The sequence below is a fragment of the Pithys albifrons genome, chromosome 1 (genome assembly GCF_047495875.1).
Source record: "Pithys albifrons albifrons isolate INPA30051 chromosome 1, PitAlb_v1, whole genome shotgun sequence".
Classification (NCBI taxonomy): domain Eukaryota; kingdom Metazoa; phylum Chordata; class Aves; order Passeriformes; family Thamnophilidae; genus Pithys; species Pithys albifrons.
In genome coordinates, this window is record NC_092458.1 from 56,845,984 (window position 1) to 56,863,395 (window position 17,412).

A 17,412-nucleotide genomic window follows, 5' to 3' on the forward strand; every position below is an offset into this window, starting at 1 on the left:
GCAATCCTTCTCTCTCTCCAAAAAGATGCTTTTCTAGGAAACTACTTGGCCTGCATCAAACTCTAAACTATACCTACATTGTGTGGGAAAACGCCAGCTGGCTCAGGGCAAAATCTCTCTTACATTTGAACAGTGTGGGTAAGCCTGTCCTAGCTCAGCTTAATTTAATCATGCAGAGAGAGTCAGTGGGGTCACCCTCACTAGCAGTCTCACCTTTTCTGCTCACAGAATGATGCAGAGGAGTCACTATTGCAGTGAGAAGTTACAAGACTTAATAGAGGAAGAAGGATGTTTTCCTCTCCCATCTACGGTCTCACCTACCCCATTACTAGAACGCATGTCCTCTCCCTAAATTATTTCTACATTTTCCTTTCACTAGGCCTAGAGTGCTTGAGACCGGCAGGAGGTATGCCTTGGTTGATGGTTATCTCCCTTCCTATTCCACCTGATTTAGACTGGTCCTAGTCAATGTGCTTGCATGGGTTATTAAGAGACTGAGTCAGTGTCAGTGGTTCACACTTGAGTGATGCAGGAAGAAATACTTTTTCATAATACAATAAGCAGATTCTTCCACATAGATAAGGGACAAAAAAGTACTTATACAACAACCATCTCTGGTCTTGCAAGAATATCAAACCTCAGCATCAACAGCCATTGTTTTTCTTTCTTCTTTTTTCAGCTAAGGAACCCAGTGAAGAATAGTGAAAGAAGGAGCATTTTGAGGATACTAAAAATGCCCCATTTTCAGAATTTATCCTGAAATCTGCACAGTAATTTCTCTGAGGCATGTATATCAACAACTAATAGTTCTAGAAATAAAAGAACAACTGTTAAACTTTGAAATAAAAGAAAATACAATTTGATTAAAGAGAGCCCAGTTTGCCCTACAAGGTATTGCTAGAAAATCTGTCTACAATTTAAGCTTTGAAAATGTTTTAGGTTGTGAAACGTGGTTTAAATTACAACAAAGAAACTGACAGCTTTGTGTAACTGCAAGAGCTGGCACCATGCCATGTGATAAATCACTCAGACCCAACAAGACCACTTCACCTTCATGTCATTTCTCAACAAACAGGAGCCTGACATCAGACCAGCACAACACAGTAGGGCAGGTGGAAATGTATAGTACCTGCTCTTTCACTGCCACCATCTTACATCATAGAATGGACTTTACAGACCTTGCGTTGACAACCAGAAAAAAACCAGAAAAAAACCCAATCCACACAACCTTCCCACGCAAACTCAAAGAAAGATTAAGTGAACGCTACCTTCTTCATCAGCTTGACAAGATTATAATGTATCACATTTAATTAGCTGTTGGTTTTTTTTATTTATGATTAGGCAAATCTTTCTTTTTAGCCCTCAGATTTAAAAGTAGCAAAAGCAGGTCAGTCTGTCAAAAATGAGAACCCTAAAGGGAACTCTGTGACGAAGGAACATCATAAATGTGACCATGCTCTGGCAGGTCCCATTAAGTGAAGGGACTCTCTCTCAGTAATAATTACACAAGAATCTTGCAGATTAGAATGTTCCTATGAGATATGTTTGTTTGAGGCATAGTATGGTTTCTTTTGCTGAAGAAAAAGAATAGGGAGGTAGATGAGGAGTTTCAACAGACATAGCCTCTTCTGGTAATTGAAACAAAAAATTGTCTCACTCATCTTATGCGGAAACATTTACTTCTCCATTTGTTGTCATACCTTATGTTACCTTGCCTGCTGTGACTTGTCCTCTTCTCTCTTTGTTTACTGCCTCCAGTCTCATCTTCCTTCTGTATTTTTGTTCCCTCATTCTGTGTGTGTTCTTCTTTCTCTCCCACAGAGTCTATTCCTTTCCAGAACTCTTTTCCTGTCCCTGTAACATCCCTGTCATCATCATGAACTACACCATTTGGGACAAATCCAGGGATTTGACATGACGTGTGACTACTGCATAATGAAGGGAGTAAGTATTTCAATCATTCATAGGATTATTCATATTTATAAGGTTTATTCAATCACTTATAAGCAGTCCAAAGAGTTTTAGATGATTGGACCACATGATATGCACAGCCACCTGAAGAACCCTTTAGGGTGAAATCTCCATCTTTCCTTCCTTGCCCCAATGTTGTATTCTCTTCCCTTATCCTTTATTTCCACAACACATTTGCAGATCTGTTCTGTGAAGCATCACGCCCTTACTTCCATCTCTACTCAGCAAAGCATGTCAAAACCAAGCACAGATTTCCATATGATTAAAGAACATGCTTCTTTGCCTTGAACCTTGTGTCAGCATCTTGGAGATCTTCAGATTCCAGGCAAGTGGCATGAGTTGTCAAAATGGGGCCTGAGACTGAAATCTCTTGGAAGGCAGTGCTTTTATTTTGTTATAAAACATCATGCATATTTAATGACCCACATTAAAAAAAAAGCCAAGTCTTAAAAATAACAGAAGAAGAGCTTCTGTTGAAATTCTGGCCACACTTAAATCAATATCAAGATTCATATTGACTTTAGGTGGAATGAAAGCTACAGATAATGGAAGGAATGCAGAAATTCAAAGACAATGAAACACAAAGGAATAAGCTACGTGAAACACTATGAGTTGCAACCATAAAGGGTTATACTGCCAGAAAATGGGGAGGAACTATAAGAACGCAAGGTAAAACGTAAATGGAGTCTTTCATCTCTATTCTCTGCTACTGCCAGAGCATCCTGGATAGAAATGCTTTTGAGAGTACGTGTACATGAGACAGAAAATGGAAGGACAACTGAGAAAGAACAGAGATACCCAGCTGAGCTTTACTGGACAAATTACCAGTACAGAAACAAGCCAAGAGTGCACCGGCTGAATGAGCTAATCAAAAGTTCATGGGTGGATTGTGGAGGTGATTTTGTATTTATTTTTTATTTTTCAGAAATGCATCAAGGTAGAAAGTAATAGTGGCAACTAATGACATGAATGATTCATGTTTTTATTTGTATTATAGTGGCATTCTATGACACCAACTGAGATCTGGGCTGCAATGTAAAAACACATTATATGACCCAATCTCTTTCACAAGCAGCTTAATGATGACCTAAAAATTGCACATAAAGTAAGCTCATATTTTTGAATTAGTCACTGACAAATGAAAGAAAGACTGTAAGACCAGAGAAAGAGTAGGAAAATCCTTTTAAAAGTTGTTAATAAGTGGAGCAATTCAAAGAATACTTGGAAAGTATGACTGTATAAAAAGCCTGACTGCTAACAGAATTTTAACCAGCAGGTTTTCAATATCTGTAATGAAACTGGCATCATTTTTAGTACTGTGAGAACATACTAAAAAGTGAAAGGATTACTGGGAGAAAGGACTGCAGTATGGCATTTAAAGCAAATCAGATAAGATCATGATTTCAGTAATCACCATCATATCAATGTAAATTCTATCTTTTCTAAAGCAAAAGAACAATGTCTGAAGTGAACCTGTAATGAGAAAAACAAAACTGCTGCCAATCATTTTTGAAGAAACCTCAGAAAGGATTTTTAACATTTTCTTACTTTTTAATATTAAAAATGCACATTGTCTGTGAAGGCACTGATAATGTTAAAACAGATTAAATCATATCCAGGGAGATCAGAGAATGAAAAAGAAAAAAAATTGAAAGGAGAAGAATTTCATTCAGTGTGTTGAGAATGCTTTACCCTTCAAAATTATTTAACTTCAATTTTTTTTTGGGGGGGAGAGGAGGGCATGGGGGGAGAATTCATATCAGATACCTACCAGCTATTTGACAAAAAGTCAGTATACTCTAACATACCACTGAAGTCCTTCAGTAGGAACAGAGGGAAAAGTCGAGGTGACAATTCTGATGTTCCCAAAGAGGGACACATGACATACAATCTTCTCTCCAAACCTTTAATTCTTCTTAATGGACAGGCCTACTGAATCAGCTCAAAGTTGTATCTAGCTTCATATCTTGTTTCACAAACAAAGGCTGAAGATACTTAGCAACAAGCTAAGCAAGTAAAATGTATAATCCCATCATTCACATAATTATAGAATGGTTTGGCTTAGAAGGAACATTAAAGACTATCTAGTTTCAACACCCTGCCATAGGCAGGGACACCTTCCTCTGGACCACATTGCTCAAAGCCCCATTCAACCTGATCTTGAATGCTTCCAGGGATGCTGCATCCACAACTTCTATGGGCCACCTGTGCCAGTGCATCACCATCCTCATTGTAAAGATTTTCTTCCTAGTATATAAGCTAAACTTACCCTCTTTCAGTTTAAAGCCATTACCTTCTGTTCATGTTCAATTGGACATCAAGAATAATTTTTTCCCTGAAAGGGTAGTTCAGCATTGGAACAGGCTGCCCATGGAGTCAGAATCAGTGAGAGTGTTCAAGAAGTCACTGGACATGGTAGTTAGTGCTGTGGTTTAGTTGGCGTGGTGGTGTTCATTCGAAGGCTGGGCTCGATGACCTTGGAGGTCTTTTCCAACTGTAATAACTCTGTGATTCTATGACAAGGAAGTAATCTGGCAAGGGGGTTCCATGACAAAATCCACCCTTCCTCCACAGGCACACAAGAGACTGATTCATACACCCTGACGGGAATCTGTTTCCAAAGTCCATTGCAGAGTCACACTTTAGTAAAATGCAGAAAAATAACCAAATAAGTAGGTGTCATAATCTGCTCAGTAACAAGCCATGGGGCACTTCTTTTCATTATGTTCTGTGTATAATCTCTCAACTTGTATGATGGGACACTTCCATCACCTTGTGTGTCTGACTCTTGACATCTCAAATTAATTTTTGAATATGGGACTCTGGATTTTTATTCACCTATAAGTACTTTTGACAATGTTGTCAAGGAAGATTGCACTAAGAGATCTAAAACCTCAATAAGAAGTAGCAAAAGTTTACAGTACACAGAAAACAAAGTCAGAGGAGAGAACTGCAGCTTTGGTGTGGTCCAAAAGCTGCCCACAGCCCAACATGGATTTTTCTAGGGCTTCCACTTTCCTTAAACATGAGGATTGATGCTGGTAAACATTAGACTGAAAAAGTGATTTGGTGGGAAATGAAAAGGAGATGAACAGGAAGTCAGGGAGCAGTGTTGCAAGTACATAAGATGTGGACATATGGTGGAAGAATTTAGAAATCAAATTGCAAATACAGACCTATCCAAAATGCTGGAAACAATCCTTATTTTAAGCCTAGGTTCAAATCTAGAAAAAATAAGTAATTTAATAAAAAGAAGGAAGTGGACATTTTTCTCTCTTTATCCCTTAAATAACTGAAGAAGCACCTTAACAAGGCTAAGACACCTTAAATCAGGTGCTAGAAAATTTGTGGTGTGACAGCAGTAATACACTTTATTTCACAGATCATCCTGGCACAAGTATCTTGCTCAGTAATTAATTCATGTGCTGAACTCTTGACCCAAATTTTTAGGGGTAATCCGCTTTGTAATCTTCTAAATAACTCCAGGCATAAATTTGTAGCAGGGATTTCAATACCTGTACTTCTTCAGTAGTTGGGCTGTAAGCTGAAATGTACTGGCCACTGTAATCCTTCATTAATAAGAAAACACTTTCTACTTAGACCCACCTAGACGCTCTGTGTGTGTGTGCGCACGTGTGTGTGTATGTGTTCCAGATGACTATACTTGAAGTCCATTTTTTCTTTTCCACTCTTCATAGCTTTTGTTGCTCCAATGCTGACATTTTTATCTAACTCCAAGTTCTTCCCTTACACTACATCCTTCTTTATCAAGGCTATACAGAGTAAGTGGTACTAATCTGCTCTGAACAAGGAATGTAAAAGTTGGACATCTGGTTCAGAGCTAGGCCCTCTGCGAATCCTCTATGGGCAGCAAAGAAAAAATGGCACATCCCAGGGATGATTCATCTCATTGGAAGAGCACCACGAGGTCAGTTTGATGACTCATTCCCTGGAGATTCTTATTTTTCTCTCCTAACTGCAAAGAAATGTCAGAATGGTTGGGTCCAAGTTGGACATCTGACCTAGTTCATGACAGAGGAATGTTACATTATATTTTCAAAATACTGTAGTATTTAGATCAAATGGCCATGCAGCTGCAGCATTACCCTAGACTTTTAGATCCTTACTGCAGAACAGTAGAAGTGATTTTTTTTTTGTCAGGCTGCAAAAGTTAATAGACCATACACACCTATTTTGGACATCTAGTATTTATAAATTCTTCTTCATAAAGCAATTGACACATTGTAACCAATTATGCAGGACTGTGAAAAAACAGTGGAAAAGGACACATGAAAAACATTCCTCAGATCAATTCAAATACAGATCAATTCAAAATCCCTTGAAAAAGGGAAGCTCATTTCAGAGTCTTCATGCTTAGCAATTTTAGGCATGTACATGTGTAAAGCAAAAATATCCATCTGTTCGCATCAAGTTTGTAAGGAATTTTAATAAGATATATTAATGCTAATAATGGCCAATGTTTATAAAATAACCAATGGGGAACATCTGGAAAGCTTGAAACATTTGTTCTTATATAATCCACAGCATGTAATACCTTTCCCTGAGGCCAGTTTTTTGCTGACCTTGTCCTCCTAGGCCAGATCTGTCAGAAACTTTTTTCTTCCAGGCATTACTGTGACTCTGAAACTCATGTTTTGAAGCCAGACCTATTTCTGGTTTTGTAAGTTCAGCATTCAGCACATTACAACAGCAAAACAGATAGTCAAATCTGCAAGTTTCCACCTGAAACTACAGGGATCTCTATTTCCAAAGTGACAGATGTTCTACAACAGTTGGTGACAAATGGGCTAATTTAGACTGATTTAACTAAAGTTCAGCCTGCTGACAATGGGGGATTTTTTTTAAATGCAGCTGAAGAAGGCATTTCTGAATGCTAGAGCTGGCTGTGGCACACAAAACTACAGAGGCCCTGGTGTGAACTGAACAGCATGCCATGCGTGGTGCCTGCGTCTCTGTGCCTCACACTGCCTCTTAGATGCTGAGTGGAAGACAGTATTGCCTAGCAAATTACCAAGGGAATTAGCTATCTTTAAAATTTATTCACTGAACAGATGTCCACAGAAATCAAATGGCTTTGGCCCAGAATCTTTCTTTCTAAGTTCAGGCATCTAAGGTCTTAAATTAGAAGGACATATGCCCTAGGGTGAATTGGCCTTCTGAGATGCTGAGCTTACCATCACATAGGCAGGAAGCCTCAGGGGCTTTTCTCCTAAGCTAGGCAAGTCCATCCAAGCTATGCCATCAGCCCTAACTTTTGAAGGATGTCCACTGAGGGACCAGAAATACATTCCAGAAAAGTATCTAGGGCTTATTTTTTATATAAAGATTAGTGGCATGATTCAGAAATTACAATGCAATAATTGCATTATCCTCCATTTGGTAAATTGTCTTGCTTTTTGTTCTCAACTTCAGGCTTCACCCTTATGAGTATCATAAAGCCTCTTGCTTGAGCAACCATGAGTAGGCACATTAAAACTGAGTACAAACTAAATCAGTTTTCTTTCTTCTTTTTGTCTTGCCTTGTCCTTTTTTTACCCTTTCCTTTCTCTCATACTTTTCACCTCTCTTCAATTCCCTTTGACTTTGAAGAAAACTTCTTTTCAAGTATCCTGATTATTGTTTTACGAGGGAACCTCATTAAGGCAACTTCATTGATTATATTTCTGTACCAAGCAAATTGCTGCCAGCAGTAGATATTTAAGACAGTTTATCTGCCAAATTATTACTGGCATTGTATCAACTAAGTAGTCCTGATGCCAGCAGCAGTAGAGCGTATTCTACTGTGGAGGTGGCCTGTATGCTGGATCCTACTGCCTTTTACTTAACTCAAGTTAAAAATATTACCTAATTGTGCTCTGTTCTGTAATTGACATACTTAACTAGCTGCAACACACAGCTACATATCCCTTCTCTCAAAAAATCCATGATCTTTTCTCACAGCAGTGTGGCTTCTGTCTGGTCCATTCTTGAAAGCGTTACGTCTACACAACAGTAGACGTTATGCATAGAGCACGTCTTTGTCTAAGAACAAAAGAACTACTGAAACTTTGCTCACCTTGAATAATAAGCTCTTAGGAATGGTCCTTGATCCTCCAAATTGCCATAGAGTATGGAATAAGATATGAAGTAGAATATGACTGCATTGCAACTACTTACCCCCAAACAAAATGATAAAAAAACCACTACCACCACCACCACCATCACTATAACAAAACTGGACAAAAAGGGAGTTACTTACATTGAGTGAGGATCCCTGTTAAGGCATTTTTGAAACTCTCCTTGGCTTGCTCCATTTCTTGCTCATGAGCTGCCTTTTCGTTCATGAGCCGGCGGACATGGCTGTTGGCCGACTGCACCATTGAATAAAACTGGTTTGCAGAGCGCCGATTCACCTCGCCTCGCTCAATCCAGGTAAGCAGCACTGTGATGGCCTCTGAAAACTTGCTATCATCTAGAACAATCAAAGCACAGGTTTCAAATTGCAGGCATAAATATCCTGCTGTGAACACATTTTCTGCTCCACATCACATTAAAATCACCATAAATCCTTCTTGCAGTATATCATTTTGGGCAACTTTTGTGTCCTTTGTTCTATCAGATGTAAGAAGCCAATACAGCCATGTGAAACTACATAAATCTTCCTTCAGGACTTGTCTTCTTGTTTTAATAGCTTTCTCACAGCTAAAAGCACCCTCCCCCGCTTCCCTGTGGCCCGAGTCCTTGCTTTCACAATGTCTCCCTTAAGCCATTCAGTGATATGAATGACCTTACAGCAGGAGCAAAGAGACCTCTGTGATACTGGACTCACTGAGGAAATGAAATGTGTCTGTTAATCTGCTTGGCTGAAAGCTCAGTCTTGCAGCTTGGGCTCAGCCATACTTTTGTCAACAGATTTCTCTAACATAAGTAATGAACAGTGTTGAAGTTGAACAATTCTTGCTCAAAACACTGATTAATTACAAAGAACTACTTTGAACAGATGACGTGCCTGTATTTGTTTTGTACTATTTGTCTATGTTTTGCTTCATATATTCTTTTAAAGGATTCCAGATGAATCCAGGAAAACACCTGGATTACAGCTTCATGTTTATCATTCAGGTAACAAATGTTCTAATTCTCTGCAGAAAGACTGCCAAAACTGAAGGCTAGATTTTGTGCACTCCCTCCCCAAGTAATCTTCTTTCCTCTGACAGTGTTCTCAGTTTCCTCAGAAGACTCTTAGCACAGCATCCATTACACTTCAGGCTTCATCAGGATTAAGAGAAAACATTTCTTTTTAAGTCCCATTTAGGCTGAACTTCAAGAAATTGTTACTACAACAGTATCTTCCTGCAGAACCATTTTTGTGCAATTCATTCTCCTTTTTTTTTCACCAGGATTCTATTCTATAAACTTCCATTTCCAACAACCCATTTCAAACATCTAATCTAATCCTTTTTGGTTATATTTCTTTATATATATTTTAGATGGTATGTGTACCTTTCTGTAGGAGAAGGTAAGTGGTTATGGTGGGAAGAAGTAGTATAGCTATAACCAACAGACACTGAAAACAAAATCTGGAAAATGCTAAACCCAGCCAGCTGTGTTACAGGATACAGAAACATGGAACATAATTTGTAAGACTCTGCTCTCTATGTACAAAACATAATTAAATACTGATTCTTAAGTGATAATATTGGCTTTTATTCTGAATCAGTAATCACTTCCCTAAAAGGTGAGGAGCCTAAAGTACAGAAAGGATTACTGACATGCTCGGTGCCCACAGCCCACAGCCTCTGAAGAAGAAATTTTTACATTGCCTGATCTTTAGCATCTTATTAACTGAAACATGCTTTCAGCTACAGCAGTAAGATTTGCTCTCCACAGCTGAATAGGCATGTTAACCCAAGATCCCTGGAAAAAATTTGCATAATAAGAGCATCATAACCCCCTCCCTGTGTACAATTACGTAGTGGTTGTAACTTAACATTAACATGCAATACATTATCATCATTCATTAAGTAATTGCCCATGGGGAGAAACAGTCAGATGAGCATCTTTTTGTTCGATATTGTCCCCTTGGATTACACTCCAGTTCTGAGCTTTGCTGGATACATATGCAGCAGGAATGTATTAAGTGGCTCTGATGAGTGAGGTTGGCTGAATACAAGCTTCACAAAACCCAAATATAAACAAGACTCATACAAAACCTCTTCACTGCATGAAAACACAAGGATAAGTCTCTCCAAAAAACTTATGCAAAATCTGTAGGCTGCTGAAATGCATGGGAACTGGATGCCAAATATTCAATACAGACAAGAGGTCATCCCTGGAACACAGTGTTTACTATAATTACAGTAGTAAATAAGAATAACCTGTAATGGCTTCTGGCAGTGTTAGTATGCAATTTCCCACAGTCTGTACCGTTAGGTCACCCTGTGGACAGCACCAGTATGTTAACTGTAAGCATGGGGCTGACTGTGAGTACAGAGAAACTATGGCAGAATGTTCCTCTTTTTACCTTGTAAACATCATTACCTAGATCATCACACATAATTTATCACCCAACATTGTAGTATCATTTAGAGTGAATTATCCCATTCAATCTAGGTCAAGACATGAACCACAAAGTTGAGAGAAATGATCCACAGAAGAGCCTCCAAAAAGGTGCACCTCAATCTGTGAAGAAACAGTGTGCAGAACTAAGCAAAAATGTTTCACAGAGATGCATGAGGAAAAGCAGTTGCACAGAAACATTTGCCCTTTTTCCGGCTTTAATCTCTCCCCAGGACACATTAGTGTGTTGTTCTGCTGCAGAGTTTCTATGGAATAAGAACACAGTAGGTGTCTGTAAGGGATGTTCGTAAACATGCCATCCTTCTGCCACATAGATCCTTCCCCTTTAAAAGGACACGCTGAAAACCTTTTTTCAACGTACTATACTTCCAGGGAGCTGCAGATGTCTGTGGGACTGTTATAGTTAATTCACGGCTCTGTACTAGTAGGAAAAAATCCTTTCATTGGTAAACATCAGCATCTTCATTGATTACATAATTAGAAGACACATTCAGAAATGCTAGAGGGTAATACATGCACAACAGGAGCACATTAGTTACTAAAACCTTTTCTCTACAGTTTTAAAATTTCCCTATTTCACCTTCATTTTTAACTTCTATATTTTTCATTTTACTGCTCAGTGACTGGCATAAGGTAACTCACCATGAATTAATTTTCTTCGTCCAGAATACAGTGACTCTTTCTGAGCAATCAGAGGATCCCTTAGAAAATCAGATTTTTATATCAGATTGTTCATTTATTTTTTAGTTAGTAGATAAATAGTAGAAGAAATGCAGCAATGGAATCTAATTTAAGCAGAGCATGAGCTGCCTTATGATTGCAGCCATTCATTAAAAAAATAAAACAAAACTCCTAATTCTGTTCAAAATTATTCCCTCATGGTAGAATGCACATAATTATACACTGTTTAAAAACACACTCTTCAAATAAATTCCTTTATATAAGACATGTTCCCATATGTAATTGTTCTTTTAAAATGAACACATGGCAAATTATTTCTTACAGTTTTAACTGTACAGGGTAAACTGTACAGCAAGTCAGGCAGGCTTTATCAGTTCTGTTTTAGTTGCCTTTTTAATAGTGATGAACTGTGCTCTAAAAGTGGCAGCTTCCCTCAACTGGCTGTAAAGGGAGCCTGGGGTGGCCTGTTCACATAAGTATCTCTGCAACAGAGGTATACATTTGGTCAGAGTAATCCCAACCATCACACAAGTGCACCTGTTGCAGAAGAGCTATCAGCATTTCTGCACCTGTGTGTTCTTGTACTTGGGTGTTCAGTTCTAACAAAAGCTGCGATGACACTATGTCATTTTAAGATTACCCATCCATTGAGGATGGCTTGTTGGGTGTCTGTATATAGAGATTTTCAGATGCTGCTAGACCCACTCACAAGGCTCTAGAGGTAAGATATTTCAAATTCCTTTTATATCAACTAAAGATATTTGGCATTTAAATCCCAGTTCACAACTTAGATGAATTGAAATATAAAGAAAAGAAAATGCATCCCCAGAGCTTCCCAGAAAATTGTTAATAGGGATATTTCTATGAAAAAGGGACTAATTGTTGACATATGTTTGGCATTTTTCTGCTTGTAATTTGACCATCTCTAAGCAACCTCAAATGGAATAAACTTTTTAATTGAAAAAGCTATGACAAGACCTGTTACAAAATGGTTTACTGGGGAAAGATGACGGAAATAGAAGTGTTACTTTCAGCTTATGGACTTTCCCTGGTGTAACACATGGCAGAATTCAGCTGAGAGTAACCTGAAATGTGACTCTTTATGTCTCAATGTTTTAATCACCTCCATAAGGTGTTTTCACAACTTGGGTGACGGTGTCAAAGGTCTCAGCCATTAGAAAGAAGATAGACTAACCCATCACTCTGAAGCCAGGCATTCAAACATTCTTATTACTGTAATTTTCACATTTATGGATACATTTCAAATATAGCTTACTTTATATGTGTGACATTGTACGCTGGACTTCTAGCTAGGAGAACAAACACTGGGCTACAGTTGCTTTTAGCCTTGTTACTAGATTTTCAACTCTGGGCTTTCTCAGATGTTTGAAAATTACCTGAAATATTTCACACAACATTTGAAGCCTGTCTAAATTACAATAACCCTTGTATTCTGTTCTGTGGGTCATGGTGTTGTCCAGAGTCAGCACTATCTCTTACTCCTAATCTTGCTTCCCTAATGCAATCTCCTAGGCTTGCAAGAAGATGCTGAGAAGACAGAGCTGTTGCTCTTTACTCTAATGACTACACATAGAAAGTTCCTGTGCTGTCTATGTATATTTTGGGTAGCAGTAATGATCTCATTTTTCCCTGGTCTTTGTGTAGTTCTGCTAATTTCTGCCCTAACCAGTAGAGATCCAGTTAACCACCACCCCTTGAAGGTGCAGCAAGGGGCAAGAGTGGTGGGACATATCCCAGGTACTTTGCCTCTGATTGACAGCTTGTCCTCTGTCAGTCGTAGCAGTGACATAGGAAGATGTGTTCCCTGCCTCATCACCATCTGCTCAGCACTATCCCTTTGCTAATGGTTACACTGCCTTCAGGTCTGCCCAGAGCTACTCGGCTGATCAGACTCCAGTTCCAGTTTGTCAAACTGGGCCCAGTCCAGCTTTCACAGGAAGGTGCTCTAGTTCAGTCCAGGATGCAAACTCTTCATTCCATGTAACTGTAGACAGGGTAGGATGTATGGCCAAGGCTACTGTTAATCAGATTTCTGATTTGATAATTTAGGATAACCATAACTAAGATTTCTAAACTTCAGAGACTGAATTCAATACCAAAAAGAATAAACCACAGCAGGTGACTGCTGTGGGTGAATCAGGTCAGGAAAAAGGTTCAGTAACCTCTCTCACCACCAGACTCAGACCAGCTCCCCAGTGCATCAGAAACAATTTGCTTCTCAGCACACAACCACTTATGATGCCAACATGACAACCTATTTTACTCTTGGCTTAAGAGCTTCTCCTGTACTGACTGCCTGTCACTAACCTAGAAATGCAACTCGTCAGTCTACTACCCTCACCTTCTTTCTTTCCCTGCTCAGATTCCTTATATAATTGTGCCATGCAACACATGCATCAGTCTGGTACTTATAGGATTAGTAACATTTTTAACCCAGTGGTGTTGCATAGTAAGTGAGAAACAAGAAATACAAATTCTTACTGCCAAAGAGCTCTTTTAAATAATGATTAATATCCACCTTGCTATTTCTTATACAGCCTTACCTGTATGTTATAACCAAAAATTGTTTTCAGTTATGCAATAAATGACTAGCTGACACAAGATTTGATAAAAATATACACATATTTTAAATAAAAGATATATTAAAACATACTCTTTCTCCCCTGTATTATAAAACTCTTTCAAATTAAATCACACATGATTCTTCTAGAGGTAGGTGTTTCATGCAAGACACAGAAATCCATTATCTTCTCCTGCTGATGCCACTATCTCCAATAAAAAGTAATTATGAGGATATTGAGTTTCCTCCCTATTTCTCAAAATCACAGCACAAACTTTAAGATCAGTGAGCTGCCATTTCCCAGTTCATAGTAATTAACTTGACTCATTTTGCAGTGTGGTATATTTAACCCTGTGGGTTTATATTAAGACCTTAAAATACACATTGATACAATAGAACTCAGGTGAGGAAGGACAATTTTAGTAATGCACTTAACAGTGACTGTATTTCATGTAGTTTTTGGGAGGGAGGTGCCCAGGTAATTGGGTTACCAGGCTGCCAATAGCTGAACCCACCTTATGCTCTTCTGCCAGCAGACAAAAGTGCCCTCGCACTGTGCCTGCTCACAACCCCTGCGTGAGGCTCTTGGAGCCAGATGTATTGTGTCACAGCAGATGTCAGCAACATATGGAAGAAGGAAGAAGAAAATGATAATCTAAAACCAGGAAGGGTGAGTGAACAGATTTGATGCTAAAGCAATGAAACATGTCTGTTGCAGGACTCTGTCCTGATATACCACCAATAAAAAAAGATTGTGCTAAAAAAAGGTCTGGAGTCTTTTAGCAGCAATTAAACCTGGCATTCACTGAATTTGTTTACAGAATCTCACTTTGCCTACCCTTCTGACATAGCCCGGCACTGAATTCAATCCTCTCTGTGCGAGACTTGCCTCTCTGGATAACTGCACAGTTCCTGCAGTGCTCCACAAGTCTGGCTCTCAAGTACAGGACGGTAATGAAAGCAGCCTGATTTTCTTCTCAGTGAAATATCCCATTTCCTGAGTAATTAAATGTTGTTTATATTTCAAATGATGTGCAAGAATTGAGATTCTCAGACTTGATGTTACCTTGTGCAAGATGCATCCCCTGGTTAGTTCATTCTGCTGTAACTGCCATCTATTTATTTAAATTTCCAATCTGTGCTCTCTTCAGGGGATAATACAGTGCCTGGCAAAGAAGCAGCTTCCCAGTTTTTCAAATTATATTTTTTAAAATTGAAAACCACATGAATAACTTCCTTGTGTGCAAAAAGAAATACTGTATTTAAAGGGAGCTAAATTCCAGAATACTCTATATAACTTGGAGACATTTATGTCTCCTTTGCTCAAAATATTTTAAAAACAGATATTCAGATATAAAGAGATATCTTTGTTAGATGATGGAACTATTTAGCTACCAGGAGCAAATAACACAGATATAGTATTTTAAAGAAGCTTATTTGCAAGAAGTGATTTCTGAAGATGATACCATTAGGTACAGATATGCTTGAATTAAGAAACCCACAGTGTTCAAAATTCTGCTTTGAAACGCAAATGTCTTAAGCACACAGATTAAAATGTTTTGTTCCAATGCACCTGACAGAGAAGCATTCCACTTAAAGATAAAAGGTTCAGCCTATCTCCAGTTGGGTGATGTTCTGGGCACCACAATATTCAACTGTTTATAAAGCACCCAGGAAAACAGATGTCAGAGCATGCAAATTCAATCTTAAATATCTAGTGACACATTTCAGTGTGCAGTAATAATGCATCTGATTTAACACTGAGGAATTAAAATCTCAAAGACATACAGAAATGCTGCAATGAACCAGAAGAAAAGAAGGTCACCTTTTTGTAATGTAATAGCAGAAGACATAATATTCTGCAAGTTTTGTCAAAACAAGAACTCAAGGTCTACTCTCAAAGGCTACTTAAGGAGGCAAAAAACATTTACACTTCACTGTAAACGACCTTGGATTCCCAGAATTCACACCTACGAATTTATTGACATATTTCTTCAAGGAAACACAGATGAGAAGGAGTTCATGTTGTTCTTTATGTTACCCATCTGGTTGGAATGCTGGAGCTCATTTCCTTCCACACTGCCAACACAGAGAGAGTTATGAGTGACTTCATTTGCAGGACCCTGAAGATCTTAATGGATTAAAAAAAAAAAAGGATGAAGCAAATAAAGGAAAGGGAAAGGGAAAAGGAATTGGAAAGGGACATACACATAAACCAACACTGTTTGCCATAATATAAAATGGAAAGTGGTGAAAAATTGCAGTGGTCCATAGTTTGATGGGTTTTCTTAATTTCTGCATAAATCAGGTGTTCAAACCAAGTTCTTTGCAGATTTGAAGGGGTTTGTGGTAGTCCACAGGGAGAAAGGGATGGAGACCATGTCATAAACACTCATGTTTTAGCACGTGTACAAGGTCTCATAAGCACTGGGTTCTCAGTCTCAGTCACCAGGTAATGCATTAGGAGGAACTGGTTCTTTGGTTCAATGAAGCTCCATACCAGTAGAGACTACCTGACCAAAATTTTATAATAGACTTTTGTTTCCAACTGGTGCAAAAGTTTCTGTATATTCTATCACCCAGTTACTTCTCTAGGTGACTTAAGCATATGAGATGAATAGGAACATGCTGACAACACCAGGGCAAGAGTTTTCAGCCAAGTCTGGTACACAAAACCAATGATTTCTTAGTCTTATGCTGCAGTTTGCAGAACGTGAAAACAGATACTGCCACCTCTGTTAGAGACTCAATAGATATCCAGGTTGTATTAGGGGAGTGGCTGATGAGCCTACTTCATCTCTGCTCACCATCAGATTTCCTTGCTGTCAGGAATTTCCAAGGTTATTTTGTCGTAAAACTAGGTTTCCAAGGTTATTTTGACATAAAGTTGCTTGGATTCAGACCAAGTTGTCTACAAAGCAAAGCAGTATCTTGGGATGAGAGATGTTTAGCTAATTTGGCTTGCTTTTCAGCTAGTGCTGCTCTGTGAACTTCTGGAGGCACTGCAGGAGCTGAAACCAGCAGGTTGGGTACCTGCAGCTCTGTCTCATAAGCTGGCAAGAAAGCTCAGGAGTCTTTTGAAGTGGGTACCATGGCAAGGTCGTGACTTTCCTTAAGGAAACAACTGCAAAGTATCTGCTAAAAAATCAATCTTTCAAGGTAAATCCTGACAAGTGCAAATATATTGTGATCCTTCTTCACTTTAGGATGAATTGTCCAGGCTTTTGCAGCAGTGCAAATCTAGTGATATACAGAGACCTGAGATTTCAACTCCAAGTTTTATATATCTGTGTGTATGTGTGTACATATATATACATGTACCTATATATGTTTTTATATATATATACATACATACATATATATATATATACACACATGTTATATATACATATATATGTGCTAGCTTCACTGAAATTCACATTGAAATTGTGAGTGTATGATGATGGTTGGACTTGACTTTAGAGGTCTTTTCCAACTTTAATGATTCTATGATTCTATGACATGAACTGCCCTTTGTTACAGTTAAAGAATTTTCTCCAGTGTTGCTTCACTTCTTTTTTTAGGATGTCACAAAGAGCTCATGTGGTGAACCCAAGTTGCCC

General features: G+C 38.5%; 1 protein-coding gene across 9 annotated transcripts in view; it reads right to left on the reverse strand.

Moving 5' to 3' along the window:
* ENOX1 (ecto-NOX disulfide-thiol exchanger 1) overlaps nt 1-17,412 on the reverse strand; it is a 362,626-nt gene that overhangs the window by 71,020 nt on the left and 274,194 nt on the right. For all 9 annotated transcript variants that reach the window (XM_071550707.1, XM_071550726.1, XM_071550658.1 and 6 more), the window contains one exon: nt 8,231-8,443. In XM_071550707.1, coding sequence (XP_071406808.1) covers nt 8,231-8,443 — 213 coding nt within the window. The remainder of the gene's footprint in view (nt 1-8,230; nt 8,444-17,412) is intronic.